The 27,991-nt window shown below is 42.2% G+C and overlaps 10 protein-coding genes across 22 annotated transcripts in view; all 10 read right to left on the bottom strand.

The window, feature by feature from the left end:
* Window positions 1–27,991, bottom strand: part of LOC131981893 (protocadherin gamma-C5-like) — a 338,840-nt gene that overhangs the window by 90,242 nt on the left and 220,607 nt on the right. The gene's annotated exons all lie outside the window — the stretch shown is intronic.
* Window positions 15–3,100, bottom strand: LOC131981895 (protocadherin beta-16-like). The gene has a single exon (XM_059346428.1). It carries the CDS (start codon window positions 2,738–2,740, stop codon window positions 146–148), a length of 2,595 nt encoding a protein of 864 aa, XP_059202411.1. The 5' UTR covers window positions 2,741–3,100; the 3' UTR covers window positions 15–145.
* Window positions 3,709–6,344, bottom strand: LOC131981925 (protocadherin gamma-A2-like). The gene has a single exon (XM_059346459.1). It carries the CDS (start codon window positions 6,106–6,108, stop codon window positions 3,709–3,711), a length of 2,400 nt encoding a protein of 799 aa, XP_059202442.1. The 5' UTR covers window positions 6,109–6,344.
* On the bottom strand, window positions 7,336–9,963 carry LOC131981926 (protocadherin gamma-A5-like). The gene has a single exon (XM_059346460.1). The coding sequence runs from the start codon at window positions 9,727–9,729 to the stop codon at window positions 7,336–7,338; it is 2,394 nt and encodes a 797-aa protein (XP_059202443.1). The 5' UTR covers window positions 9,730–9,963.
* LOC131981924 (protocadherin gamma-A2-like) lies at window positions 10,897–14,378 on the bottom strand. Its single transcript, XM_059346458.1, has one exon. The coding sequence runs from the start codon at window positions 13,419–13,421 to the stop codon at window positions 11,022–11,024; it is 2,400 nt and encodes a 799-aa protein (XP_059202441.1). The 5' UTR covers window positions 13,422–14,378; the 3' UTR covers window positions 10,897–11,021.
* On the bottom strand, window positions 14,650–17,193 carry LOC131981928 (protocadherin gamma-A2-like). The gene has a single exon (XM_059346462.1). It carries the CDS (start codon window positions 17,035–17,037, stop codon window positions 14,650–14,652), a length of 2,388 nt encoding a protein of 795 aa, XP_059202445.1. The 5' UTR covers window positions 17,038–17,193.
* On the bottom strand, window positions 18,033–20,967 carry LOC131982203 (protocadherin beta-16-like). The gene is made up of 2 exons (XM_059346799.1): window positions 18,245–20,967; window positions 18,033–18,065 (listed from the first exon to the last, which is right to left on the bottom strand). Exons 1-2 carry the CDS (start codon window positions 20,642–20,644, stop codon window positions 18,033–18,035), a joined length of 2,433 nt encoding a protein of 810 aa, XP_059202782.1. The 5' UTR covers window positions 20,645–20,967.
* LOC131982202 (protocadherin gamma-A1-like) lies at window positions 21,345–24,074 on the bottom strand. Its single transcript, XM_059346798.1, has one exon. It carries the CDS (start codon window positions 23,757–23,759, stop codon window positions 21,345–21,347), a length of 2,415 nt encoding a protein of 804 aa, XP_059202781.1. The 5' UTR covers window positions 23,760–24,074.
* LOC131982201 (protocadherin gamma-A7-like) lies at window positions 24,632–26,302 on the bottom strand. The gene is made up of 2 exons (XM_059346797.1): window positions 26,275–26,302; window positions 24,632–25,878 (listed from the first exon to the last, which is right to left on the bottom strand). The coding sequence occupies exons 1-2, from the start codon at window positions 26,300–26,302 to the stop codon at window positions 24,632–24,634; spliced, it is 1,275 nt and encodes a 424-aa protein (XP_059202780.1).
* LOC131981933 (protocadherin gamma-C3-like) lies at window positions 26,208–27,836 on the bottom strand. Its single transcript, XM_059346467.1, has one exon. It carries the CDS (start codon window positions 27,579–27,581, stop codon window positions 26,319–26,321), a length of 1,263 nt encoding a protein of 420 aa, XP_059202450.1. The 5' UTR covers window positions 27,582–27,836; the 3' UTR covers window positions 26,208–26,318.

Raw genomic sequence — 27,991 nt, 5'->3', positions numbered from 1 at the left:
TGAAAATGGGACGCCCTCCCTCAACACATCACATAGATAGAATGTTTAAAAAAATAGCAAATACAAAAATAAATAAAAGATTAGCACACGAATGAAAACACAATGCTAGAAATGTATGACAGTAAAAAAGATAGTGTGGAAGTGGTCAGGCGGGTCGAAGTACTGCCTCTGTCCGAGGTGCTGAAATCCTGTTGTTAGGGAGCAGACACACATTTACACACGAGGCTTCAACATAAAAAAGGGGGGATTTTCTAACCTCCAGAGGAGAGTCTGGTTCATCCAGGATGCTCTTCTCACTCTGTATCCGCTGCATCGTCCCTGTAGAACTGGGGTCCATTATCAGCACGTTCTGACTTCCGGCTCTGCCGAACTTACAGTCACTCTTTCTGGAGTCAGTCGTCCTGCACACCTCGTAATTGTACACGTGTTGGAGAGTCCCTGTCCCCAAAGTGTCTGAGTAACGTGGTGGATAATATGGAATCACAGGCAGGCTGGAGTGATACAGGATGCGAGACTGTCTCCATCTGTAGATTTTCACTGAGATAATAACCACTAAACACGTGATGAAGAGGAAGGAAACTACAGCCAAAGCCAACACTAAGTAAAAAGTCAGGTTGTCATTGTACTCCTTGTCGTGTGTAAAGTCAGTGAACTCAGACAGCACTTCAGGGAAGCTGTCCGCCACCGCCACGTTAACAATGACTGTAGCTGAACGAGAGGGCTGCCCGTTGTCCTCCACTATAACACTCAGTCTTTGTTTCACAGCATCTTTATCAGTCACTTGGCGGATAGTTCTTATTTCTCCATTCTGTAAGCCCACTTCAAACAGCGCCCTGTCTGTGGCTTTCTGCAGTTTATAGGAGAGCCAGGCATTCTGTCCAGAGTCCACATCAACAGCCACCACTTTAGTCACCAGATAGCCCACATCTGCTGAACGAGGCACCATTTCAGCCACCAGAGAGCCTCCAGTCTGGACTGGGTACAGGACCTGAGGAGGGTTGTCGTTCTGGTCCTGGATCATTAGTTTCACAGTCACATTGCTACTGAGTGGAGGGGAGCCTCCATCCTGAGCTTTGACGCGGAACTGGAAGTCTTTGATCTGCTCGTAGTCAAAAGAGCGCACTGCATGGATGACTCCACTATCAGCACTAACGGACACATATGAGGAGACTGGCACTCCGTTAACAGAGGAGTCCTCCAGTATGTAAGAAACACGGGCATTCTGGTTCCAGTCAGCGTCTCTGGCTCTCACTGTGAATATAGAGAGGCCTGGTGTGTTGTTTTCTACAATGTAGGCCTCATATGAGCTCCTCTCAAAGACAGGCGCGTTATCATTCACATCAGAGATCTGTAAGGTGAGAGTGACGCTGCTGGAGAGGGAGGGCACTCCCTCATCAGAGCAGGTCACAGTTATGTTATACTGAGAAGCGATCTCTCTGTCTAAATCACTGTCTGTCAATAAACTGTAGAAATTATTTGTTGTCTTTAAAATGAATGGAATATTTTCGTTGATAAAACATTTCACGTTGCCGTTTTCTCCTGAATCCTTGTCTTCGATGTTTATCATCGTAACAACTGTATTGAGTTTAGCATCCTCTGATATAACAGTCGACTTTGACATTATGTCAATTTCAGGTTTATTGTCATTTACATCTTGCACATCGACAATTAATTTACAAGAATCTGTGAGTCCTCCCTCATCACTAGCAAGTAAATGTATTTGATAGTTTCGCGACTCTTCAAAATCTAAGTTTCCAATCAAGATAACATCGCCGTTTTCCCCATCTACATCGAATACTTTCCTTACATCATCTAACGTATTTGTGATTGAATAAGTGATTTTACCGTTTGAACCCTGATCTGCATCTGAGGCTGAAACAGTAGCAACAACTGTGCCTTTCGGTGAGTTCTCATAAACAGTAGCTTTGTATGTGGACTGTGTAAAAACAGGGGCATTATCATTAGCGTCTAAAACTGTAATAACAATCAGCATTGTTCCTGACATCTGCGGCTCTCCTCCATCTACAGCCGTTAACACCAGATTTATCTGCTCTTGTTTCTCTCTGTCTAAAGGCTTCTGTAAAACCATCTCAACGTTTTTATTTCCATCAGCGTTGTTGCGCAGTTTCAGAGCAAAATTATCAGTTGGTTTTAATTCGTAGTTTTTGAGATCGTTGATTCCAACATCAAGATCCACTGCTCTTTCCAGTACAAATTTTGCTCCGATCACCGCTGACTCGCTTATTTTGAATTTCATCTCATTTTTTTCAAAGGTTGGTGCATTATCATTGATATCTGTGATCTGAACTGTGACCGAGTAAAATTCCATAGGATTCTCCAAAATAATCTGGAAATGTAAAGCACAAGGCGTCGTCTGTTTGCAGAGCGCCTCTCTGTCGATTCTCTGTTTAACAAGGAGGACTCCTCTCTCTCTGTTCAGCTCGATGTACTCATCGCTGTCTCGGGTATAGATTCGAGCTTTACCTGATACTAGACGTTTGGTTTGTAAACCTAAATCTTGTGCAAGATTGCCCACTAAAGAACCCTTGGACATTTCCTCTGGAATAGTGTAGCTGACCTGCCCGAGCACAACGCCAAAGGAGAGGAGACACATAAACTGCAGCACTTGCCTTGCCATTGTTCTACCCGAATGGTTTCCGATTGATTCAGCGTGTTTATATCCCATAAAACTGTTATCGATTCCAGTATCAAACGTTAATGTAGCGCATGTAATCCACATAAGAGAAATAAAGTCCCAAAGGTCGACGTCTCCGTTTAAAAAAATCTACATGTCTCGAGTATTCGTTCTTTCCCGTCGTGCTCTTTCTTTATTATGTCGATGTTACATGGGAGGTGCTGTTACAGCCCTGCTGCCAGCCGTCGACACTCTGGTCAACAGCGGCCCTATGAGTTCACATAGTAAAACTGCAGAAATCCGACATAAAATGATCTCTGTTCAGAACACTTACTGCCCAAAACAATCTGAATTCGAATGGGAGTGATTATAAACATAAAGGAAATGTGGAAATATTGTCAAACCTATCTGGATCATCCTCAGAGCTATGATTGTATATGTTTGCAGTCACCTTAACTATGGAATGCTGTATGTATATACACAGTGCTTTAAAAAAAAAGAACCAAACACTTGAATTGAGTGTAAATACATCATATATATTATCATATTTAAACAATGTAGCCCAGAAACTGAATAATATAAAAAAAAAAAATAAACAAAATAGAATAACGAATCACATCACTGTATAAGTCCTCTCAAAATCCACAGATTCATGTGGCAAACTTAAACTATCCTATAACTGATGGCCACAAAATACATGAGTGGCCACAACGAAGACAAGTGTATTAACCACATTACATGTTCTTTTGGAAACTCGTCAGCGAATGTTCAAAATCAGTGGAAAAAATGTTGCAAAAAAGGGTGGACGTTTGTCTCATATAGATCACGTGAAAACAACATATTATTGATAATTATCCACAAACTGAACCTCAGCAGGGATGTCTAAACAGAGATAAGAACACTGACTGAATCGATTTCAGAGTCTAAGAACAATATAATGGGAAGACAAACTAAGAAAAGAGTGTTTACGACATGAAACTGATACTCTAAGCTTACTGTGTCCCATTATTTCTTTCGAAGAAACATACTTTACATTGAGAAAATGCCACTGTTAATGGTGTGTAGAAATATTTTTAATGCAGTCTAACCTCCAGAGGAGAGTCTGGTTCATCCAGGATGCTCTTCTCACTCTGTATCCGCTGCATCGTCCCTGTAGAACTGGGGTCCATTATCAGCACGTTCTGACTACCAGCTCTGCCGAACTTACAGTCACTCTTTCTGGAGTCAGTCGTCCTGCACACCTCGTAATTGTACACGTGTTGGAGAGTCCCTGTCCCCAAAGTGTCTGAGTAACGTGGTGGATAATATGGAATCACAGGCAGGCTGGAGTGATACAGGATGCGAGACTGTCTCCATCTGTAGATTTTCACTGAGATAATAACCACTAAACACGTGATGAAGAGGAAGGAGACTACAGCCAAAGCCAACACTAAGTAAAAAGTCAGGTTGTCATTGTACTCCTTGTCGTGTGTAAAGTCAGTGAACTCAGACAGCACTTCAGGGAAGCTGTCCGCCACCGCCACGTTAACAATGACTGTAGCTGAACGAGAGGGCTGCCCGTTGTCCTCCACTATAACACTCAGTCTTTGTTTCACAGCATCTTTATCAGTCACTTGGCGGATAGTTCTTATTTCTCCATTCTGTAAGCCCACTTCAAACAGCGCCCTGTCTGTGGCTTTCTGCAGTTTATAGGAGAGCCAGGCATTCTGTCCAGAGTCCACATCAACAGCCACCACTTTAGTCACCAGATAGCCCACATCTGCTGAACGAGGCACCATTTCAGCCACCAGAGAGCCTCCAGTCTGGACTGGGTACAGGACCTGAGGAGGGTTGTCGTTCTGGTCCTGGATCATTAGTTTCACAGTCACATTGCTACTGAGTGGAGGGGAGCCTCCATCCTGAGCTTTGACGCGGAACTGGAAGTCTTTGATCTGCTCGTAGTCAAAAGAGCGCACTGCATGGATGACTCCACTATCAGCACTAACGGACACATATGAGGAGACTGGCACTCCGTTAACAGAGGAGTCCTCCAGTATGTAAGAAACACGGGCATTCTGGTTCCAGTCAGCGTCTCTGGCTCTCACTGTGAATATAGAGAGGCCTGGTGTGTTGTTTTCTATAATGTAGGCCTCATATGAGCTCCTCTCAAAGACAGGCGCGTTATCATTCACATCAGAGATCTGTAAGGTGAGAGTGACGCTGCTGGAGAGGGAGGGCACTCCCTCATCAGAGCAGGTCACTGTTATGTTATACTGAGAAGCGATCTCTCTGTCTAAATCACTGTCTGTCACTAAGCTATAGAAATTATTGGTTGATGTCTTTAAAATGAATGGAACATTTTCGCTAATAAAACATTGAACTTTCCCGTTTTCTGCAGTGTCCCTGTCATCTATATTTATCATAGTAACCACAGTATTAACTTTAGCATCTTCTGATATCACATTTGACTTTGACATTATGTTAATTTCTGGCTTGTTATCATTTATATCGTGCACATCAACAATCAATTTACAAGAACTTGTAAGTCCTCCATCGTCACTAGCACGTATGTTAATTCGAAAATTTCGCGATTGCTCGAAGTCAATATTTCCAACCAAACTAACTTCGCCATTTTCACTGTTTATCTTAAACACTTTCCTCACATCATCAAATGTGTTTGTGATTGAATATGTAATTTTACAGTTTGAACCCTGATCTGCATCTGAGGCTGAAACAGTAGCAACAACTGTGCCTTTAGGTGAGTTCTCAGTAACTGCAGCCTTGTATGTGGACTGTGTAAAAACAGGGGCATTATCATTGACATCTAAAACTGTAATAACAATCAGCATTGTTCCTGACATCTGCGGCTCTCCTCCATCTACAGCAGTTAACACCAGATTTATCTGCTCTTGTTTCTCTCTGTCTAAAGGCTTCTGCAAAACCATCTCAACGTTTTTATTCCCGTCAGCGTTATCGTGAAGCTTCAGAGCAAAATTATCTGTTGGCTTTAACTCGTACATTTGAAGATCATTAATTCCAACGTCAAGATCCTCAGCCCTCTCCAGCTCAAATTTCGACCCGATTATCGCTGACTCGCTTATTTTAAATTTGATTTCCCCTTCTTCAAAGGTTGGTGCATTATCATTGATATCTGTGATCTGAACTGTAACAGTGTAAAATTCCATAGGACTCTCCAAAATAACCTGGAAATGTAAAGCACAAGGCGTCGTCTGTTTGCAGAGCGCCTCTCTGTCGATTCTCTGTTTAACAAGGAGGACTCCTCTCTCTCTGTTCAGCTCGATGTACTCATCGCTGTCTCGGGTATAGATTCGAGCTTTACCAGAAGTTAAACGTTTGGTTTCTAACCCTAAATCTTGTGCTATATTACCAACTAAAGAGCCTTTAGCCATTTCCTCCGGAATAGTGTAGCTGACCTGCCCATTTGCGGAGCCCAGCGAAAGGAGACAGATGAACAACAGCGCGTGTCCTTTCATTGTTCTAGCCGTGTATTTTCTCAGCAACGACCCACAGTCCAGTTATATATCCAACAAACTGGAATCAATTCCAGTGTCAAACATCAATGTCGAACCTCTATAATCCACTGAAGAAAATATCAATATCCGAGGTCGTCGTGTCTGTGATCAGATATTCTACATATCCCGAAAGTGCGTTCTTTACCGTCGTGCTCTCTCTTCATTATGGCGGTGTTACATGGGAGGTGCTGCTACAGCTCTACTCTCTGTCATGCACACTCTGGTCAACAGCGGCCCTAAGAGTTCATATTACAAAACTGCAGGAAAACAGCATGAACTGATCAGCCCAGCAGACTCACTGAGAAGTGTAACTTTAAATAAGGTAGTAAAAGCCGAGAAAACAACAATATCCACCTCTGACTTAAAAACTGTTTAAGGTTGATGATTTCTAACTTTTGTTTTTACCTTCAGCCATAATAATACCTCCATTAAAACATGAAAAACACACCTTACTGAGAGTATTAAAAGAAAAAAAGTGGTACAGATTTGATATAATAAAAAATTACTAGCAAAAAGATTCAAGAAATATTCTTTTAAGTGGGAAATGGAGGGGGAAAGCTGAATCTTAAAAAGTCGCTGTCCAAGGTTCTGAAATCATGAAAGTCAACACAACTTCCCATAACAAGTCATTTCATGCAGATAAAACTATGTTGATTAAAGAAACGTGTACAGTGAGCACTGGACAAATGCTTGTACTGTTTGCTCAATCTTCACAATAATTACATACCAACAAAGCCAGATGAATATTCAAATAAAGTCACCAAAACTCATGTTTGATCAAGATTAATGATTCAAAGCAAGATTGCCAAATACAAAGGAGCAACAAACACATTTAAAATGTAAATTGTGGAAAAAATAAAAAACCCTACAAACTTAAACAGACATACACATTCAAACACATATGAAGTGTTTAAAATGTCCTTATATTATATGCTATTGAAAGCCATAATATATACACAATTAAAATAGGCTGTATAAAATGAGGTTAAAGCAGTCTAACTTCTGAGGAGTAAACCCGCTTTGACCCACAATGCAACTTAGTCAAAGTAACGTGCATGTTAGATAAAATAAAAGCATATCACTTATTTAAAATGTAGGTGGAATGCTGTCCATGGTCCTGAAAATGTGGAAATAGCAAACTACAGCTAAATATGAATACAACTACAAAAAAGGAGGAAGCTGCTTTATTTAACTGACCTCCAGAGGAGAGTCTGGTTCATCCAGGATGCTCTTCTCACTCTGTATCCGCTGCATCGTCCCTGTAGAACTGGGGTCCATTATCAGCACGTTCTGACTACCGGCTCTGCCGAACTTACAGTCACTCTTTCTGGAGTCAGTCGTCCTGCACACCTCGTAATTGTACACGTGTTGGAGAGTCCCTGTCCCCAAAGTGTCTGAGTAACGTGGTGGATAATATGGAATCACAGGCAGGCTGGAGTGATACAGGATGCGAGACTGTCTCCATCTGTAGATTTTCACTGAGATAATAACCACTAAACACGTGATGAAGAGGAAGGAAACTACAGCCAAAGCCAACACTAAGTAAAAAGTCAGGTTGTCATTGTACTCCTTGTCGTGTGTAAAGTCAGTGAACTCAGACAGCACTTCAGGGAAGCTGTCCGCCACCGCCACGTTAACAATGACTGTAGCTGAACGAGCGGGCTGCCCGTTGTCCTCCACTATAACACTCAGTCTTTGTTTCACAGCATCTTTATCAGTCACTTGGCGGATAGTTCTTATTTCTCCATTCTGTAAGCCCACTTCAAACAGCGCCCTGTCTGTGGCTTTCTGCAGTTTATAGGAGAGCCAGGCATTCTGTCCAGAGTCCACATCAACAGCCACCACTTTAGTCACCAGATAGCCCACATCTGCTGAACGAGGCACCATTTCAGCCACCAGAGAGCCTCCAGTCTGGACTGGGTACAGGACCTGAGGAGGGTTGTCGTTCTGGTCCTGGATCATTAGTTTCACAGTCACATTGCTACTGAGTGGAGGGGAGCCTCCATCCTGAGCTTTGACGCGGAACTGGAAGTCTTTGATCTGCTCGTAGTCAAAAGAGCGCACTGCATGGATGACTCCACTATCAGCACTAACGGACACATATGAGGAGACTGGCACTCCGTTAACAGAGGAGTCCTCCAGTATGTAAGAAACACGGGCATTCTGGTTCCAGTCAGCGTCTCTGGCTCTCACTGTGAATATAGAGAGGCCTGGTGTGTTGTTTTCTACAATGTAGGCCTCATATGAGCTCCTCTCAAAGACAGGCGCGTTATCATTCACATCAGAGATCTGTAAGGTGAGAGTGACGCTGCTGGAGAGGGAGGGCACTCCCTCATCAGAGCAGGTCACTGTTATGTTATACTGAGAAGCGATCTCTCTGTCTAAATCACTGTCTGTCACTAAACTATAGAAATTATTTGTTGAGGTTTTTAGAACAAATGGTATGTTTTCGCTAATAAAGCATTTCACGTGACCGTTTTCTCCTGAATCTAAGTCCTCAATATTTATCATTGTAACAACAGTATTGAGTTTGGCATCCTCTGATATCACATTTGATTTCGACATTATGTTAATTTCAGGCATGTTGTCATTTAAATCTTGCACATCAACAATCAATTTACACGAATCTGTGAGTCCTCCCTCATCACTAGCAAGTAAATTTACTTGAAAGTGTCTTGATTTTTCAAAATCAATGTCGCCGATTACTGAAACCTCGCCGTTTTCGCCATTTACTTCAAACATTTTCCTGACATTTCCTAACGTATTTGTGATTGAATAAGTTATTTTACCGTTTGAACCCTGATCTGCATCTGAGGCTGAAACAGTAGCAACAACTGTGCCTTTAGGTGAGTTCTCAGTAACTGCAGCCTTGTATGTGGACTGTGTAAAAACAGGGGCATTATCATTAGCGTCTAAAACTGTAATAACAATCAGCATTGTTCCTGACATCTGCGGCTCTCCTCCATCTACAGCCGTTAACACCAGATTTATCTGCTCATGTTTCTCTCTGTCTAAAGGCTTCTGTAAAACCATCTCAACGTTTTTATTTCCATCAGCGCTGTTGTGAAGCTTGAGAGCAAAATTATCTGTTGGTTTTAATTCGTAGTTTTGAACATCATTCATTCCAACATCAAGATCCTCAGCCCTTTCCAGCACAAATTTAGCTCCAGTGATAGCTGACTCGCTAATTTTAAATTTCATCTCACTTCTTTGAAAGGTTGGTGCATTATCATTGATATCTGTGATCTGAACGGTAACAGTGTAAAACTCCATAGGATTCTCCAAAATAATCTGAAAGTGTAAAGCGCAAAGCGCTGTCTCAGTACACAGCACCTCTCTGTCGATTCTGTCTTTGACGAGGAGGACTCCTCTCTCTCTGCTCAGCTCGATGTACTCGTCGCTGTTTCTCGTATAGATCTTAGCCTTGCCTAATATCAGACGTTTTATTTCTAAACCTAAATCTTGAGCTATATTGCCCACTAAAGAGCCTTTCGCCATTTCCTCTGGAATAGAGTAGCTGACCTGCCCGGACACAATGTCGAGGAAAATGAGAGCGATTACCAACAGCACTTGCCGATTCATTGTTCTATCCGATTTTTCCCCCAGCGAGGCTCCACAGTCTGCTTATATTCCACACAAAAACATGAAACCATCAGATTCCAGAGTCAAATGTGAGATAAACAGCTTCGTAGCCCATTCAGTGAAAGAAAATGTCCCCAAGATCGAAATTTCTCCTCTTCTTTATCAAAAATATCCCTCAACCAGAATTGTCCGTTCGTTGCCCGTCGTGCTGTCTCTGTACTGTGCGATGTTACATGGGAGGTGCTGCTACCACCCTGCTCACAATCATCAACACTCTGGTCAACAGCGGCCCTAAGAGTCCATATTATAAAACTGCACAAAAGCGACTTCAATTCAGCCAAAGAGAACTCACTGTAAAGTATTTGGAAATGCAATTCCAATAGTGACACTTAAATACTATTTTAGACTTTAAAGACGACTACTACAAGAAGACATCATTACAATCCATCGTGTGTGATATTCAGGTCATTTAAAAATAATACTTTACTTCAGGATAATATTTACTACATTGTGTTAGTCACATCTTAAAGATGTGTCAGAGGGTGTTTTGTACATTAATTAAATTGAAAGACTGGAAAAGGCAAAAATAAAAAAATATCTGGGAAAGTAAAATGTTTCTCGACATAATGATACAAACTGTTAAATAACTAAAAGATCAAAGAAAGAGTCTGATGTTCAAAACAGCAGTTGGCAGACAGGATAAGCAAGCAGCTGTACTATGTCTCTGTCCAAAGTTCTGAAGTGAATCAACTCTGATTGAGAGCCAAAACTCTCAAACTACAAAAGCTGCTGATTGAATAACACGATGACACACTGATCCATAACTCATGGATAATACTTTGAAAACTTTCAATGGGAAATATTTATTCTCCTTCCATTAACAATACTGCTATAAAGAAATTATTATTGTGGTTGATTGATTATGATTATTTGTATTTCTAGTAGTAGTGGTCGCAGCAAAAGTAGTAGTAGCATTATAATAATAATAACAACAACAACAACAACAACAACAACAACAACAACAATAATAATAATAATAATAATAATAATAATAATAATAATAATAATATTATTATGATTAAGATTATTATAATAAAGTAATAAATGGTGACCTTCCTGAACATAGGTTGTTGTGGAAAAAAAATGTAATTGAGATTACTTCTACTTCTACTTAACTCTGTCCCTCAATAAATGTCTCGGAAAGTTTATGCTTCTGACTGCTACTAAAGTTGTGTAACATTGATCACATTTAAAAATATATATATATATTAAAAAAATACACTGAATCTGTATTAAAGCAATCTAACCTCTAGAGGAGAGTCTGGTTCATCCAGGATGCTCTTCTCACTCTGTATCCGCTGCATCGTCCCTGTAGAACTGGGGTCCATTATCAGCACGTTCTGACTACCGGCTCTGCCGAACTTACAGTCACTCTTTCTGGAGTCAGTCGTCCTGCACACCTCGTAATTGTACACGTGTTGGAGAGTCCCTGTCCCCAAAGTGTCTGAGTAACGTGGTGGATAATATGGAATCACAGGCAGGCTGGAGTGATACAGGATGCGAGACTGTCTCCATCTGTAGATTTTCACTGAGATAATAACCACTAAACACGTGATGAAGAGGAAGGAGACTACAGCCAAAGCCAACACTAAGTAAAAAGTCAGGTTGTCATTGTACTCCTTGTCGTGTGTAAAGTCAGTGAACTCAGACAGCACTTCAGGGAAGCTGTCCGCCACCGCCACGTTAACAATGACTGTAGCTGAACGAGAGGGCTGCCCGTTGTCCTCCACTATAACACTCAGTCTTTGTTTCACAGCATCTTTATCAGTCACTTGGCGGATAGTTCTTATTTCTCCATTCTGTAAGCCCACTTCAAACAGCGCCCTGTCTGTGGCTTTCTGCAGTTTATAGGAGAGCCAGGCATTCTGTCCAGAGTCCACATCAACAGCCACCACTTTAGTCACCAGATAGCCCACATCTGCTGAACGAGGCACCATTTCAGCCACCAGAGAGCCTCCAGTCTGGACTGGGTACAGGACCTGAGGAGGGTTGTCGTTCTGGTCCTGGATCATTAGTTTCACAGTCACATTGCTACTGAGTGGAGGGGAGCCTCCATCCTGAGCTTTGACGCGGAACTGGAAGTCTTTGATCTGCTCGTAGTCAAAAGAGCGCACTGCATGGATGACTCCACTATCAGCACTAACGGACACATATGAGGAGACTGGCACTCCGTTAACAGAGGAGTCCTCCAGTATGTAAGAAACACGGGCATTCTGGTTCCAGTCAGCGTCTCTGGCACTCACTGTGAATATAGAGAGGCCTGGTGTGTTGTTTTCTACAATGTAGGCCTCATATGAGCTCCTCTCAAAGACAGGCGCGTTATCATTCACATCAGAGATCTGTAAGGTGAGAGTGACGCTGCTGGAGAGGGAGGGCACTCCCTCATCAGAGCAGGTCACTGTTATATTATACTGAGAAGCGATCTCTCTGTCTAAATCACTGTCTGTCACTAAACTATAGAAATTATTTGTTGATGTCTTCAAAATGAACGGTACATTTTCGCCAATAAAACACTGCACTTTTCCATTTTCTGCAGTGTCCCTGTCCTCAATATTTATCATTGTAACCACAGTATTAACTTTGGCATCCTCTGATATTACATTTGACTTTGACATTATATTAATTTCAGGCTTATTATCATTTACATCTTGTACATCAACAATTAATTTACAAGAATCTGTGAGTCCTCCATCGTCACTAGCACGTATGTTTATCCGAAAATTTCGCGACTCCTCGAAGTCAATATTTCCAACCAAACTAACTTCGCCATTTTCACCGTTTATCTTAAACACTTTCCTCACATCATCAAATGTGTTTGTGATTGAATAGGTAATTTTACCGTTTGAACCCTGATCTGCATCTGAGGCTGAAACAGTGGCAACAACGGTGCCTTTAGGTGAGTTCTCAGTAACTGCAGCCTTGTATGTGGACTGTGTAAAAACAGGGGCATTATCATTAGCGTCTAAAACTGTAATAACAATCAGCATTGTTCCTGACATCTGCGGCTCTCCTCCATCTACAGCAGTTAACACCAGATTTATCTGCTCTTGTTTCTCTCTGTCTAAAGGCTTCTGTAAAACCATCTCAACGTTTTTATTACCGTCAGCGTTATCGTGCAGTTTCAGAGCAAAATTATCAGTTGGTTTTAATTCGTAGTTTTGAAGATCATTCATTCCAACATCAAGATCCTCAGCCCTCTCCAGTACAAATTTTGCCCCGATTATCGCTGACTCGCTTATTTTAAATTTGATTTCCCCTTCTTCAAAGGTTGGTGCATTATCATTGATATCTGTGATCTGAACTGTAACAGTGTAAAATTCCATAGGACTCTCCAAAATAACCTGGAAATGTAAAGCACAAGGCGTCGTCTGTTTGCAGAGCGCCTCTCTGTCGATTCTCTGTTTAACAAGGAGGACTCCTCTCTCTCTGTTCAGCTCGATGTACTCATCGCTGTCTCGGGTATAGATTCGAGCTTTACCAGAAGTTAAACGTTTGGTTTCTAACCCTAAATCTTGTGCTATATTACCAACTAAAGAGCCTTTAGCCATTTCCTCCGGAATAGTGTAGCTGACCTGCCCATTTGCCAAGCCCAGCGAAAGGAGACAGATGAACAACAGAGCGTGTCCTTTCATTGTTCTAGCGGTGTATTTTCTCAGCAACGATCCAAAGTCCGCTTATATATCCAACAAACTGGAATCAATTCCAGTGTCAAACATCAATGTCGCACCTCTATAATCCACTGAAGAAAAAATCAGTATCCGTGGTCGTCGTGTCTGTGATCAGATATTCTACATATCCCGAAAGTGCGTTCTTTACCGTCGTGCTCTCTCTTCATTATGGCGGTGTTACATGGGAGGTGCTGCTACAGCTCTACTCTCTGTCATGCACACTCTGGTCAACAGCGGCCCTAAGAGTTCATATTACAAAACTGCAGGAAAACAGCATGAACTGATCAGCCCAGCAGACTTACTGAGAAGTGTAACTTTAAGTAAGATAGTAAAAAAGCCGAGAAAACAACAATATCCACCTCTCACTGAAAAACGGTTGAAGGTTTATGATTTCAAACTATTGTTTTTACCTTCAGCCATAATAATATCTCCATTAAAACATGAAAAACACACATTCCTAAGAGTTTTAAAAGAAAAAAAAGTGGTACAGATTTGATATAATAAAAAATTACTAGCAAAAATATTCAAGAAATATTCTTTTAAATGGGAAATGGAGGGGGAAAGCTGAATCTAAAAAGTTGCTGTCCAAGGTTCTGAAACCATGAAAGTGAACACAACTTCCCATAACAAGTCCTTTCATGCAGATAAAACTATGTTGATTAAAAAACGTGTATAGTGAGCACTGGACAAATGACTGTACTATTTGCTCAATCTTCACAATAATTACATACCAACAAAGCCAGATGAATATTCAAATAAAGTCACCAAAACTCATGTTTGATCAAGATTAATGATTCAAAGCAAGATTGCCAAATACAAAGGAGCAACAAACACATTTAAAATGTAAATTGTGGAAAAAATAAAAAACCCTACAAACTTAAACAGACACACACATTCAAACACATATGAAGTGTTTAAAATGTCCTTATATTATATGCTATTGAAAGCCATAATATATACACCATTAAAATAGGCTGTATATAATGAGGTTAAAGAAGTCTAACCTCTAAGGAGTAAACCTGCTTTGACCCACAATGCAACTTAGTCAAAGTAACGTGCATATTAGATAAAATAAAAGCATATCATTTATTTAAAATGTAGGTGGAATGCTGTCCATGGTCCTGAAAATGTGGAAATAGCAAACTACAGCTAAATATGAATACAACTACAAAAAAGGAGGAAGCTGCTTTATTTAACTGACCTCCAGAGGAGAGTCTGGTTCATCCAGGATGCTCTTCTCACTCTGTATCCGCTGCATCGTCCCTGTAGAACTGGGGTCCATTATCAGCACGTTCTGACTACCGGCTCTGCCGAACTTACAGTCACTCTTTCTGGAGTCAGTCGTCCTGCACACCTCGTAATTGTACACGTGTTGGAGAGTCCCTGTCCCCAAAGTGTCTGAGTAACGTGGTGGATAATATGGAATCACAGGCAGGCTGGAGTGATACAGGATGCGAGACTGTCTCCATCTGTAGATTTTCACTGAGATAATAACCACTAAACACGTGATGAAGAGGAAGGAAACTACAGCCAAAGCCAACACTAAGTAAAAAGTCAGGTTGTCATTGTACTCCTTGTCGTGTGTAAAGTCAGTGAACTCAGACAGCACTTCAGGGAAGCTGTCCGCCACCGCCACGTTAACAATGACTGTAGCTGAACGAGAGGGCTGCCCGTTGTCCTCCACTATAACACTCAGTCTTTGTTTCACAGCATCTTTATCAGTCACTTGGCGGATAGTTCTTATTTCTCCATTCTGTAAGCCCACTTCAAACAGCGCCCTGTCTGTGGCTTTCTGCAGTTTATAGGAGAGCCAGGCATTCTGTCCAGAGTCCACATCAACAGCCACCACTTTAGTCACCAGATAGCCCACATCTGCTGAACGAGGCACCATTTCAGCCACCAGAGAGCCTCCAGTCTGGACTGGGTACAGGACCTGAGGAGGGTTGTCGTTCTGGTCCTGGATCATTAGTTTCACAGTCACGTTGCTACTGAGTGGAGGGGAGCCTCCATCCTGAGCTTTGACGCGGAACTGGAAGTCTTTGATCTGCTCGTAGTCAAAAGAGCGCACTGCATGGATGACTCCACTATCAGCACTAACGGACACATATGAGGAGACTGGCACTCCGTTAACAGAGGAGTCCTCCAGTATGTAAGAAACACGGGCATTCTGGTTCCAGTCAGCGTCTCTGGCTCTCACTGTGAATATAGAGAGGCCTGGTGTGTTGTTTTCTACAATGTAGGCCTCATATGAGCTCCTCTCAAAGACAGGCGCGTTATCATTCACATCAGAGATCTGTAAGGTGAGAGTGACGCTGCTGGAGAGGGAGGGCACTCCCTCATCAGAGCAGGTCACTGTTATGTTATACTCAGATGATCTCTCTCTGTCTAAATCACTGTCTGTTATAACTGTAAAGAAATTATTTGTTGTTGATTTAATAGCAAAAGGGATATTTTCGTTTAATGCACACATTACTTTACCGTTTTCATTTGAGTCTAGATCTTGTATATTAAGCATGGTTACAACCGTTCCCAGTTTCATATTCTCAGACACTGTGTTTGACTTAGACATGATGTTAATGGATGGGGGGTTATCATTTGTATCCGTCACGTCCACAATTACTTTACATGCATCTGATAATCCTCCCTGATCTGACACCTGAACGTCTAACTCATAAAGTCTTCTCTTTTCATAATCTACATTTCCAGTTAATGTTAATACTCCATTATTGGCATCGATTTCAAAGAGACTCGCTGCTCCAGATTTTGAAATCCTGTATGTTACCATTCCGTTATTACCTTTATCTATGTCTGTAGCCCTTACAGTAGTTATTACTGTGCCAACAGGAGCGTTCTCTGTAACACTTGCTTTGTATTCCGGTTTTGAACAAACGGGAGGGTTGTCATTGACGTCTAATACAGTAATGATAATCTGCATTGTCCCTGAAAGCTGTGGTTCACCTCCATCCAGAGCTGTTAGTGTTAATGATATATGCTCATGTTTTTCTCTGTCTAATGGTTTCTGCAAAACCATCTCGACATGTTTAGTCCCATCGTCTCGACTGATGGTTTTCAGAACGAAATTATCAGTGGGTTTCAGGGCGTAGCTGCTCAAGCCATTTATCCCAACATCATCGTCTATTGCTTTCTCTAAGACGAACCGAGCTCCACTAAGAGCTGATTCGGAAATTTCATATTTCATCTCACCTCTCTCAAATGTGGGAGGGTTGTCATTTATATCGGTTATTTCGACAGTAACCGTGTAAAACTCCATCGGGTTTTCCAGGATCATTTGGAAATGGAGAGCGCAGGGCATTGTTTGACCGCATAGCGATTCTCTGTCTATTCTGTCTTTAATAAGGAGGACTCCTCTGTCTCTCTTCAGCTCGACATACTCCTCAGTGTTGCCAGTATAAATGCGAGCTTTACCGGACTTCAGTCTCTCCACACCTAAACCTAAATCTTGGGCTATATTGCCTATTAGAGCCCCCTTTGTCATTTCCTCCGGAATGGAGTAGCTGACCTGCCCGTGGACGACACCGAGAGAGAGCAGCGACACAAACAACAGCACTTGCCATCCCATCGTTCCAGTCAACGCGTCTGTGAAGAAAACAAGTAAATCCTCAATGTCTTCGTCACAGGTTCCGATTTTTGACCTGTATAAAAAACGTATACGCTCCTAAATATTGCATTTATCCTAAACTGAGAAACAAAGAAATCCCTTCGTGTCGTCCTGGCTTATGCTGGTCATGGCAATACCGACGGTTAACTCTGCCTCTCTCTTTTTCCCAGTGTAATATCATGACGTATAGGGGAGGTACTGCAAGTACTGCTGCCTCAGTAACTCGATGGCCAACAGCGTCTCTCTCTGTTCAATGCACTGAACTACATGGCTTTAGATTGTTTCAACCAATGACCGCAATAAAACATCTCAACAAAAAGATTAACAAACACATATTTTGATGTATTTAAAGCTAATAAAAACTAAAAGCTTTACAGTGTACTTTACTGATTGAATAAAAACAGATGGGTAAAGAAATGAATGATATAAATCAGAATATGTAACTATAAAACAACAAAATAAAATAGTACGGGCACAAACATAAACATGTACAGCTACAGCGGCATAAAAAACGCAGCTACATATATACCATGAAGACAAAGAGTAAAACATGGCCATGATGTAGGCTCAACGTAAGTGATGTTTTAGTTTCAGCTGTTAATATTAACAATTCAAATCAATAATTTACCGAATGCACTCCTTGTAATATTCACAATTTATAGATGCACTCCAAAACACAATCATCAATACATGTCTGAAAAAAGAAATTTACACGGAAACGAATAGCTCAATAAAGCGCAGAGGATCCGGTGAAACACACGCACGCACGCACGCACGAGTGAGAGAGAGAGAGAGAGAGAGAGAGAGAGAGAGAGAGAGAGAGAGAGAGAGAGAGAGAGACAGACAGAGAGAGAGAGACAGACAGACAGACAGACAGACAGACAGACAGAGAGAGAGGGGGGGGGGTAAACAGAGAGAGACAGAGAGAGAGAATCTAAAGGGCGAAATAGTAATGACTATCTCGACTGTTCAGTGCGCTGTCCATGGTACTGAAACTGAACTACTGCAAAATTAAGTACACAACCATTCCCAACAAGCTGAAGATAATTAAAGGAAAACATACGTAAACAAACGCTTTTGAAAAGCCAAAGAGTCTCATTAATTGTTTTTGCGAAATGGGTCTGCGACAAGAGGACTGAGATAAATGTGTGTCTTCTGGAAAACTAACCTCCAGAGGAGAGTCTGGTTCATCCAGGATGCTCTTCTCACTCTGTATCCGCTGCATCGTCCCTGTAGAACTGGGGTCCATTATCAGCACGTTCTGACTACCGGCTCTGCCGAACTTACAGTCACTCTTTCTGGAGTCAGTCGTCCTGCACACCTCGTAATTGTACACGTGTTGAAGAGTCCCTGTCCCCAAAGTGTCTGAGTAACGTGGTGGATAATATGGAATCACAGGCAGGCTGGAGTGATACAGGATGCGAGACTGTCTCCATCTGTAGATTTTCACTGAGATAATAACCACTAAACACGTGATGAAGAGGAAGGAGACTACAGCCAAAGCCAACACTAAGTAAAAAGTCAGGTTGTCATTGTACTCCTTGTCGTGTGTAAAGTCAGTGAACTCAGACAGCACTTCAGGGAAGCTGTCCGCCACCGCCACGTTAACAATGACTGTAGCTGAACGAGAGGGCTGCCCGTTGTCCTCCACTATAACACTCAGTCTTTGTTTCACAGCATCTTTATCAGTCACTTGGCGGATAGTTCTTATTTCTCCATTCTGTAAGCCCACTTCAAACAGCGCCCTGTCTGTGGCTTTCTGCAGTTTATAGGAGAGCCAGGCATTCTGTCCAGAGTCCACATCAACAGCCACCACTTTAGTCACCAGATAGCCCACATCTGCTGAACGAGGCACCATTTCAGCCACCAGAGAGCCTCCAGTCTGGACTGGGTACAGGACCTGAGGAGGGTTGTCGTTCTGGTCCTGGATCATTAGTTTCACAGTCACATTGCTACTGAGTGGAGGGGAGCCTCCATCCTGAGCTTTGACGCGGAACTGGAAGTCTTTGATCTGCTCGTAGTCAAAAGAGCGCACTGCATGGATGACTCCACTATCAGCACTAACGGACACATATGAGGAGACTGGCACTCCGTTAACAGAGGAGTCCTCCAGTATGTAAGAAACACGGGCATTCTGGTTCCAGTCAGCGTCTCTGGCTCTCACTGTGAATATAGAGAGGCCTGGTGTGTTGTTTTCTACAATGTAGGCCTCATATGAGCTCCTCTCAAAGACAGGCGCGTTATCATTCACATCAGAGATCTGTAAGGTGAGAGTGACGCTGCTGGAGAGGGAGGGCACTCCCTCATCAGAGCAGGTCACTGTTATATTATACTGAGAAGCGATCTCTCTGTCTAACTCACTGTCTGTCACAAGGTTAAAAAAATGATTTGATGTCGGCTTTAATGTAAACGGAATATGCTCATTTATTGCGCAGTTTACTTTGCCATTATCACCAGAATCTAAATCCTGAACATTTACCAAAGTCACAACAGTGGCTGGTTTAGCGTCCTCAGAAATGGCATTAGTCTGTGACATTACATTTATAACTGGTTTGTTATCATTAATGTCTATGACTTCAACAGTAATCTTACATGAATCTGTTAGCCCTCCTTCATCACTGGCTTGCACATGTATTTGATAGTAGCGTGCTCTTTCATAATCCACACTCTTTTTCGAGATTAAATCGCCATTCAATTCATTGATTTCAAACATTTCGCGAACATCGGCAGCTGTGTTAGATATGGAATAAGTAATCTTGGAATTTGATCCTTTATCAGCATCTGAAGCACTGACTCTGGTTATGACTGTCCCCTTAGGGGCGTCTTCTGGTATTGTAGCTTTATAAACAGTCTTTGTAAAAACAGGTGCATTATCATTAACATCGAGCACTGTAACATGTATCTGTGCTGTACCAGATAGGCTTGGTTCCCCTCCGTCCACCGCAGTTAACACTAGAAATATTTCCTCTTGTTTTTCTCTATCAAGAGACTTTTGCAAAACCATTTCCACGATTTTTTCTCCGTCCGGCTGATCCTTCAATTTCAGAACAAAATTCTCGGTTTTAGTCAGTAAATAACTCTGTAGACTATTCATGCCAACATCAGGATCTACTGCCCTCTCTAACAAGAATTTTGCTCCGGTTACAGCAGATTCGCTTATTTTAAATTTCATGTCAGATTTTTCAAAAACTGGACTGTTGTCATTTATATCTGTGATTTCAACAGCAACAGTGTAAAATTCCACAGGATTTTCCAAAATGACCTGAAAATGCAAAGCACAGGGCGTCGTCTGTCCACAGAGCGCCTCTCTGTCTATTTTCTCTTTGATAAGAAGGACTCCTCGTTCTCTGTTCAGCTCGATGTACTCTGCGCTGTCTCCTGTAAATATTCGAGCTTTGCCTGAGGTTAGTCGTTTTCTGTCTAAACCTAAATCCTGAGCAATGTTACCGATTAATGACCCTTTTGCCATTTCCTCAGGAATGGAGTAGCTAACCTGCCCGAGCACCGATGTGAGAGAAAGGATTGAGACAAACAACAGCACTTGCCGCCTCATTGTTCTGTCCGGCATTTCCACTCACAGTAATCCCGTTACAGTCCTGATACCGCTGGAAAAAAAATCCGATGTATTTCCTCTGAGTATACAACAATGTGAAGCAGTCATAAACGCACAGTTAACTGCAGCTGTCCGCGTCGAGGATGGCTCCTCTCTTATTCTGTAGCATTAGCACTGTCTGTTTCCCACTGATATAAGATGGGGGAAAAGACGATGGGAGGTACTGCTGAAACCTGTGCTGCAGTTATCACAGACTGGCCAACAGCGGCCCTAAGAGTTCAATGTAATGTACTACATACAACTGTGCAAATGTGAAAGTACTGTAGCCTATTTATTGGTAGACAGAACAAGAACATGTCGGCTATTTCACCCTAAACGCTGAACAATAAAACCAATGTTGTGAGGTGAAATGTAACTGTAAAGGTGCACTCTTATTTGGTAAAATATAATATTCTTTACAAACGTAACATACATTATTTACAGAACATAATCATAATAAAAGGACGCCTATCCAATACAAATCCAACATGAACAACGTTAAAAAAGAATAATATGGAGGTAATTAAAAGCACTGTCGTGATGATAAAGCATTGACTAAGCAATACTGTCTGCTACTCCGTTAAAAGCCCACATAGGTGTCACTTGTTTCCTATTCTAAAACAAATGTTGTGTTGTGATGTGTTGGATTAACCGTAAAATTCAATGTAAAACAATATTAATTTCTAACCTCTAGAGGAGAGTCTGGTTCATCCAGGATGCTCTTCTCACTCTGTATCCGCTGCATCGTCCCTGTAGAACTGGGGTCCATTATCAGCACGTTCTGACTACCGGCTCTGCCGAACTTACAGTCACTCTTTCTGGAGTCAGTCGTCCTGCACACCTCGTAATTGTACACGTGTTGGAGAGTCCCTGTCCCCAAAGTGTCTGAGTAACGTGGTGGATAATATGGAATCACAGGCAGGCTGGAGTGATACAGGATGCGAGACTGTCTCCATCTGTAGATTTTCACTGAGATAATAACCACTAAACACGTGATGAAGAGGAAGGAAACTACAGCCAAAGCCAACACTAAGTAAAAAGTCAGGTTGTCATTGTACTCCTTGTCGTGTGTAAAGTCAGTGAACTCAGACAGCACTTCAGGGAAGCTGTCCGCCACCGCCACGTTAACAATGACTGTAGCTGAACGAGAGGGCTGCCCGTTGTCCTCCACTATAACACTCAGTCTTTGTTTCACAGCATCTTTATCAGTCACTTGGCGGATAGTTCTTATTTCTCCATTCTGTAAGCCCACTTCAAACAGCGCCCTGTCTGTGGCTTTCTGCAGTTTATAGGAGAGCCAGGCATTCTGTCCAGAGTCCACATCAACAGCCACCACTTTAGTCACCAGATAGCCCACATCTGCTGAACGAGGCACCATTTCAGCCACCAGAGAGCCTCCAGTCTGGACTGGGTACAGGACCTGAGGAGGATTGTCGTTCTGGTCCTGGATCATTAGTTTGACAGTCACATTGCTACTGAGTGGAGGGGAGCCTCCATCCTGAGCTTTGACGCGGAACTGGAAGTCTTTGATCTGCTCGTAGTCAAAAGAGCGCACTGCATGGATGACTCCACTATCAGCACTAACGGACACATATGAGGAGACTGGCACTCCGTTAACAGAGGAGTCCTCCAGTATGTAAGAAACACGGGCATTCTGGTTCCAGTCAGCGTCTCTGGCTCTCACTGTGAATATAGAGAGGCCTGGTGTGTTGTTTTCTACAATGTAGGCCTCATATGAGCTCCTCTCAAAGACAGGCGCGTTATCATTCACATCAGAGATCTGTAAGGTGAGAGTGACGCTGCTGGAGAGGGAGGGCACTCCCTCATCAGAGCAGGTCACTGTTATGTTATACTGAGAAGCGATCTCTCTGTCTAACTCACCGTCTGTCACTAAAGTAAAGAAATTATTTGATGCTGACGTGATTGTAAAATGATTTTTTTCATCTAAAACGCAGTTGACTTTGCCATTTTCACTTGAATCTGGATCCTGAACGTTCATCATTGTAAGAACTGTGCCTGGCTTAACATCCTCAGATATACTAGATGACGTAGACATAATATTGATAGCTGGTGGGTTATCGTTTGTATCCAGCACCTCAATTATCACTTTACAAAAGTCTGAGTTACCACCATCATCTGATGCTTGGACATCGATCTCATAATGTCGAAATTTCTCATAATCAAGCTTTCCCATTAATGTAACCACACCATTTTCTGTATCCACATGAAAGAGTTCAAGTGCGCCCTCTGGAACATTTGAGACTGAATACTGTATGTGCCCATGAGGACCTTCATCTGCATCAGATGCGCTCACCGTAGTTAGGACAGCTCCTTTCAACGCGTTTTCTTTCACATTAGTCTTATATTCTGCTTGAGAACAAACAGGTGCATTATCGTTTGCGTCTAACACAGTAATGATAATTTGCATCGTTCCTGAGAGCTGCGGGTCGCCACCGTCTGTAGCAGTCAATACTAAAGACAACCGCTCCTTTTTTTCTCGGTCAAGAGGCTTCTTTAAAACCATCTCAACATTTCTGCTACTGCCAATTCTATAAGGATTTAAAGTGAATGTGTCACTTGAACTCAGTGAATAACCCCGTAGCCCATTAATACCAACATCGACATCAACAGCCTTTTCTAAGACAAATTTCGATCCAATTTGAACCGTCTCACTAACGTCAAATTTCATGTCCTTGTTTTTAAATTCAGGAGAGTTGTCGTTAATATCAGTGATCTCGACAGTGATGCTGTAAAACTGCATAGGATTCTCCAAAATGATTTGAAAATCAAGAGCACAGGGCGTCGTCTGTCCGCAGAGCGCTTCTCTGTCTATCCGCTCTTTGATTAAAAGGACTCCCCGTTCTTTATTCAGCTCGATGTGTTCTTTACCTTCTCCGGTATATATACGAGCTTTCCCTGATTTCAGCCGTTTCACATCTAAACCTAAATCTTGCGCTATGTTACCGACCAGAGATCCTTTCGCCATTTCCTCCGGAATGGAGTAGCTGACCTGCCCAAGAACGGAGCTGAGAGATACAAACGAGATAAACAACAGTAATCCTACTTGCCATGGCATTGTTCTGTCCGACATTCTCTAGTCCACAAAAAATTGTATCAAATACGCAATCCAACGAAAGGATTTGAGATGGAAATATCAGCAAAATAATACAGAATCCACACTGCAAAAGAAGATGATAATTCACCCGGTATCACCGTGTTCGACTTTCTCCCTCTTACAAAGCGTGCCCGTTATTCTTTTTCTCTTTCCCTGAAGCATTTCGGGAAGATGGGGGAGGTACAGCTGCACTGAGCTCTGAAATTTCAGCAGACTGGTCAACAGCGTCCCTGTGAGTTCGATGCACTGAACTACACTTCGACCATATCAAACTCATGAATGTAATTACATTAAGTATGAAACTATGTCAATACAGTTCACACGTTAATTGCTAAAATAACTGAATAATATAATGTGCTCATGTGAACATCAGTACACACACACACACACACACACACACACACACACACACAGCTAGAACGTGAGATAGCTAAGCAGGCAGGCAGAGAACACAATGAAAAAGGGAAGAAAGGCAACACTGCAAAGCCTCAACAACGTTTTCTCAATGTTGCTCTATCCATGGTGCTGAAAGGCACTGACAAGAATGACATTTCAACGAAAAAAACAGCACGTTTAACTCTTAAAGTGTAAACGTCGGCACGCAACTAAGGCTTTTAAATAATTATTTAGAAAGGCTAATTATTTGCACTGACAATAACAAAAGACTTATACTGATTAATAGATTCATAGAACTTTATGAAATGACAAAGCTAACCTCCAAATATATGTTATCTACTTTAAGAGCAAAACAGTTGGCAGTTGACTAAACATACACAGTCAGCAGGAAGGAAAATGTGAGATTTGAGGACAATGAGCCAGGGATTTTATCTTTACGCCATGTAGTGAAGTTAACTAACCTCCAGAGGAGAGTCTGGTTCATCCAGGATGCTCTTCTCACTCTGTATCCGCTGCATCGTCCCTGTAGAACTGGGGTCCATTATCAGCACGTTCTGACTACCGGCTCTGCCGAACTTACAGTCACTCTTTCTGGAGTCAGTCGTCCTGCATACCTCGTAATTGTACACGTGTTGGAGAGTCCCTGTCCCCAAAGTGTCTGAGTAACGTGGTGGATAATATGGAATCACAGGCAGGCTGGAGTGATACAGGATGCGAGACTGTCTCCATCTGTAGATTTTCACTGAGATAATAACCACTAAACACGTGATGAAGAGGAAGGAAACTACAGCCAAAGCCAACACTAAGTAAAAAGTCAGGTTGTCATTGTACTCCTTGTCGTGTGTAAAGTCAGTGAACTCAGACAGCACTTCAGGGAAGCTGTCCGCCACCGCCACGTTAACAATGACTGTAGCTGAACGAGAGGGCTGCCCGTTGTCCTCCACTATAACACTCAGTCTTTGTTTCACAGCATCTTTATCAGTCACTTGGCGGATAGTTCTTATTTCTCCATTCTGTAAGCCCACTTCAAACAGCGCCCTGTCTGTGGCTTTCTGCAGTTTATAGGAGAGCCAGGCATTCTGTCCAGAGTCCACATCAACAGCCACCACTTTAGTCACCAGATAGCCCACATCTGCTGAACGAGGCACCATTTCAGCCACCAGAGAGCCTCCAGTCTGGACTGGGTACAGGACCTGAGGAGGGTTGTCGTTCTGGTCCTGGATCATTAGTTTCACAGTCACGTTGCTACTGAGTGGAGGGGAGCCTCCATCCTGAGCTTTGACGCGGAACTGGAAGTCTTTGATCTGCTCGTAGTCAAAAGAGCGCACTGCATGGATGACTCCACTATCAGCACTAACGGACACATATGAGGAGACTGGCACTCCGTTAACAGAGGAGTCCTCCAGTATGTAAGAAACACGGGCATTCTGGTTCCAGTCAGCGTCTCTGGCACTCACTGTGAATATAGAGAGGCCTCCATCCTGCGCCTTAACTACCAGCTGAAGTTGTTTAATTTGTTCATAATCAAACGAGCGCAGTGCGTGGATTGCTCCAGTTTCACTGTTTATGGAGACGTAAGAAGAGGTTGGACTACCATTTATCTGTGCATCTTCGAGAAAGTACGATATTCTCGCATTTTGATTCCAGTCAATATCCCGTGCTTTGACGGAAAATATGGACACTCCAGGGGAATTGTTTTCTGTAACGTGAGCAACGTAGCTAATTTTATCGAATAACGGAGCATTGTCATTAACATCAGATATTGTTAAACGTAATACTGTTGTGCTTGACAAGGGTGGTGATCCCGAATCGGTGGCCCTTACAGTTATCTTATATTCTGGTATAACTTCTCTGTCAAAAGATGTTTCTGTTACTAATGCATAGTAATTCGTTAATGTTGATCTTATTTTAAATGGCAGGCTACTGTCTGTTGTACAAGCAATTTGGCCATTTTGCTCTGAGTCTGCGTCAATCACATTAATTATTGCCACGGTGGTGTCCGAGGCAGAATCCTCCGGCACTGGGCTGGAGAATGACATCACATTTATGACAGGTGCATTATCATTGACGTCTGTAATCTCAATTAACATCTTACTTGAATCAGTCAGACCACCTTGATCCATGGCTTCAATCATAATTTCATATTTTTTTATCTTTTTCATAGTCTACTTGTCCTACAAGTGTAACGATCCCCGTAGTTTCGTCTAAATGAAATATGTCAGCCAGCTGCTCTTTCATGTTTGAAAATCTATAAGTTCTGAACCCGTTTGATCCACTGTCTGCATCACTTGCATTCACTGTTGTGATATAGGTGCCTTTCAATGCATTCTCCGAGACAGTAGCCCTATACAGAGACTGATTAAAAATGGGAGGATTATCATTAGCATCAAGCACTGTAATATCTATATTTACTGTTCCAGATCTCGGGGGAGTTCCACCGTCAACAGCAACGAGCTTCAGCGTTATTCTTGGCTCGCTTTCTCTATCTAACGGCTTTTGTAAGATCATCTCGGCATATTTTCGACCATCTGGAGTTGAATGCTGCTTTAAACCAAAAATGTCACTCGTAGTTAGTATGTATTTCTGTAGACCGTTACTGCCCACGTCTGCGTCTTCAGCACTGGCTAACAAAAAGCGTGATCCCAGTGTGGCAGATTCACTTATCTCAAATTTAATTTCATCCTTCCTAAACGTCGGGGAGTTGTCATTTATGTCAGTTATTTCCACTGTAACTCGATGTAATTCCATAGGATTTTCCAAAATCACCTCAAAGCTGAAGCTACACGGTGTTACGTCTCCACAAAGCTGCTCTCGGTCTATTCTCTCGTTTACGATTAAAACGCCTTTGTCTGTTTTTAGCTCGGTGTACTGAATGCTTTGTCTGGTCACGATACGGGCACGACCAGAACGGAGCCTTTGCACATCCAAACCAAGGTCTTGAGCAACGTTACCAATAAGAGCCCCCTTTTTCAGCTCCTCCGGAATTGTATATCTGATTTGACCGGACACTATGTGACTGAGACACCAAAGGAACAGCAGAAGCGGCCATACTGACCTGCAATGCAAACGCCATTTTTTGTGAGGAGATTTTTCAAAAGCCATAGCACAAACAGAAACTGGTGAGACCCACAGCCCGTTGTTTATAATCCACTGAGAAAAAAAAGCAGTCACATCCAGAAATCTTTGGATTTTAAAGTCCTCGCTCTGAATGAAATTGTGGCCGTAGTCCTGCTTATGAAGCACACTCTGCCTTCTCTCCTGTCTCAACGGAAAAAAGGAGGGCTGTGCCTCCACTGATTCAACTCTGAATAATTGTTTCACTGACCAACAGCGTCCCTTACTGTCCAAAGAATGAAAATCATGAACACGAGCAGACCATTTTAACATTAATTTGCCAACCATTTAGAAGGAAAAGAAATATAACGGCTTAAAGCCTGTAAAAATGAAAATATATTTATTCTGGTAAACGATTACATTAAGTTTCCACACTTAAATACAACACCAGGCTCTTGCTCCATAGTAAATTAAGCAGCAATACACACAAGACAATTAACCTGCAGTCAGTGTGACTATCCATGAGCTGTGGTTCTGAAAATGCTTCATGGGTTACAACTTAAATGTGAAACTATAGGGCACCCACTATTTAGTAAGACGCATTAAAAAGATTTAAAAAAGTATAGGTGAAGATTAGCATGTCAAAATATTAGTAGTAGTAGAACAAGCAGTAGTCGTAAAGTGGTAATTGTATGATTCGTTGTACTGGTAGTTGTATTGTTAGAGGGTGGCATTTCTGAATAGGTGTTATGAGTGAA

The sequence above is a fragment of the Centropristis striata genome, chromosome 12 (assembly GCF_030273125.1).
Source record: "Centropristis striata isolate RG_2023a ecotype Rhode Island chromosome 12, C.striata_1.0, whole genome shotgun sequence".
Lineage (NCBI taxonomy): Eukaryota > Metazoa > Chordata > Actinopteri > Perciformes > Serranidae > Centropristis > Centropristis striata.
The sequence above is the reverse complement of the archived record's forward strand: the minus strand, read 5'-3'. Positions and strand labels throughout refer to the sequence as shown.

What these genes read in the sequence shown, in the direction of transcription:
- LOC131981895 (XM_059346428.1), bottom strand. Translation starts at nt 2,740, where the DNA reads ATGTGGATTACATGCGCTACATTAACGTTTGATACTGGAATCGATAAC.
- LOC131981925 (XM_059346459.1), bottom strand. Translation starts at nt 6,108, where the DNA reads ATGAAAGGACACGCGCTGTTGTTCATCTGTCTCCTTTCGCTGGGCTCC.
- LOC131981926 (XM_059346460.1), bottom strand. Translation starts at nt 9,729, where the DNA reads ATGAATCGGCAAGTGCTGTTGGTAATCGCTCTCATTTTCCTCGACATT.
- LOC131981924 (XM_059346458.1), bottom strand. Translation starts at nt 13,421, where the DNA reads ATGAAAGGACACGCTCTGTTGTTCATCTGTCTCCTTTCGCTGGGCTTG.
- LOC131981928 (XM_059346462.1), bottom strand. Translation starts at nt 17,037, where the DNA reads ATGGGATGGCAAGTGCTGTTGTTTGTGTCGCTGCTCTCTCTCGGTGTC.
- LOC131982203 (XM_059346799.1), bottom strand. Translation starts at nt 20,644, where the DNA reads ATGCCGGACAGAACAATGAGGCGGCAAGTGCTGTTGTTTGTCTCAATC. An exon ending in AACCAGACTCTCCTCTGGAG is followed by an intron (nt 18,066 to 18,244) that starts GTTAGTTTTCCA and finishes GTTCAGTTTCAG; the next exon opens with TACCATGGACAGCGCACTGA.
- LOC131982202 (XM_059346798.1), bottom strand. Translation starts at nt 23,759, where the DNA reads ATGTCGGACAGAACAATGCCATGGCAAGTAGGATTACTGTTGTTTATC.
- LOC131982201 (XM_059346797.1), bottom strand. Translation starts at nt 26,302, where the DNA reads ATGGATCAAGGTGGTCTGACTGATTCAA. An exon ending in AGGTGGTCTGACTGATTCAA is followed by an intron (nt 25,879 to 26,274) that starts GTAAGATGTTAA and finishes CTCACGTTACAG; the next exon opens with AAAACAATTCCCCTGGAGTG.
- LOC131981933 (XM_059346467.1), bottom strand. Translation starts at nt 27,581, where the DNA reads ATGGTTGGCAAATTAATGTTAAAATGGTCTGCTCGTGTTCATGATTTT.